The sequence below is a fragment of the Etheostoma spectabile genome, unplaced genomic scaffold, assembly GCF_008692095.1.
Source record: "Etheostoma spectabile isolate EspeVRDwgs_2016 unplaced genomic scaffold, UIUC_Espe_1.0 scaffold272, whole genome shotgun sequence".
Classification (NCBI taxonomy): Eukaryota; Metazoa; Chordata; class Actinopteri; order Perciformes; family Percidae; genus Etheostoma; species Etheostoma spectabile.
Genome location: NW_022605576.1, coordinates 1307639 through 1309000, shown reverse-complemented (window position 1 = coordinate 1309000; position 1362 = coordinate 1307639). Strand labels below are relative to the sequence as shown.

The following is a 1362-nucleotide window of genomic DNA, read 5'->3' as shown; positions in this document are numbered from 1 at the left end:
CATTGCTGTGGGTGTAATATCAATACATATGACAATATTATGTTGATTTTTGGCATAAGTAAATGTCATTAGGGCAAAAACGTATGGATTTTCTTTTTTTTAAATGTGTGTATTTTGTCAACTGTATAAGTTATAATGTTTATTTCTTCACAGTGTAACTCCCAAGACATATGAGAAGTGTTTTAGAGGAATTGGCTGAGCTTGTACTGCTCTGCGTGTGATATCAATACATATCTGTGATGAAGATTCATGTTCCTTTTTATTTTTTTTGTTGTTTTTAAGGTCCTATACAGTCATTTTTAAGTGACCTCACTGCAACCCAAATATTCTGATGACTCAGTTTGTCCTGAAAACAAATGATGTTCACATCCTGACTGTAGACAACAGGGTTGATGTTTTAAATGTATTTTTAGAAAATACAATCAGACGGACAATGAATTGTAAAAATGAACTTAGGTCTCAGAGGGTTAAACATACATTTCATATAATTCCTGTACTGTAGTTAGGGTCTATTTGTACTGTATTTATGCTTTGTATTGTATTTATGCTCTATCTTTTAATGGGCTTAAAGGCGGGTATGTTGTGGGTTGGGGTTTTTGTTTGGGGTTATTTTCCCATTTGGCCTTCCGCGTGGGTTTTTTGTCCCGTTTTTCTCCCTAGTCTGGTGTCATAGATTCTGTTGTTTCCCTGTGTGTGTTTGTTATTCTTTCTGCTTTATTTTGGTAGTCAACTTCCTGCTTGTCCTGTCTTGTCTAGTCTAGCTTTCTTGTTTGTCTGATTGTCCAGCCCCGCCCTAATGTGATTCACCTGTTGTCTCATCTGTTCCCTATTGCCTCATTACCTCATGTATTTAACCCCAGTGTTTCCTTTGCCTCTTGTTAGATCCTTTGTTCTCCAGCGTGTCGTCACCCTCCTCTGTTCCAGCTCCAGTAAGACTTCCCGTGATATTTTTGCCTGTTTACCTTCCCCTGTGAGTTTCCAGCCCTTGTGCTTCGGTTTTTGTTTTTCTCTGGCTCCTTGGTTTTGACGTTTTTTGGTATCTGTTGCTGCTGTGTTTCCCCCCATAACCCTTTTTGCCTTCCACCTGCTACACTGCGTTTGGGTCCTCCTTCCGCCCCCATCACAACCGGGTATGAGCACTGTAATTTCCATTTTCTATGGATGAAATAAACTTGTTTACCAGCCGGACAGGCTCCGCAGTAGAAGGAGCCCTGAGTGTTGTAGCAGGGAACGGCAGGGTTGGTGGAGCAGGGTTTGTTGGGGAGGTTACACTCGTCGACATCAGCCACACAGGACGGGTTCCCAGCTGGAGCCTCCCAGCCCCCCTCACAGATGCATTGATATTTAGGCTGTTTATTGGGG

At 41.6% G+C, this 1362-nt stretch overlaps 1 protein-coding gene across 1 annotated transcript in view; it reads right to left on the bottom strand.

Annotated features, from left to right (window-relative positions):
* Positions 1-1362, bottom strand: part of cubn (cubilin (intrinsic factor-cobalamin receptor)) — an 86874-nt gene that overhangs the window by 75395 nt on the left and 10117 nt on the right. The window contains exon 8 of the mRNA XM_032510808.1: positions 1181-1349. Coding sequence (XP_032366699.1) covers positions 1181-1349 — 169 coding nt within the window. The remainder of the gene's footprint in view (positions 1-1180; positions 1350-1362) is intronic.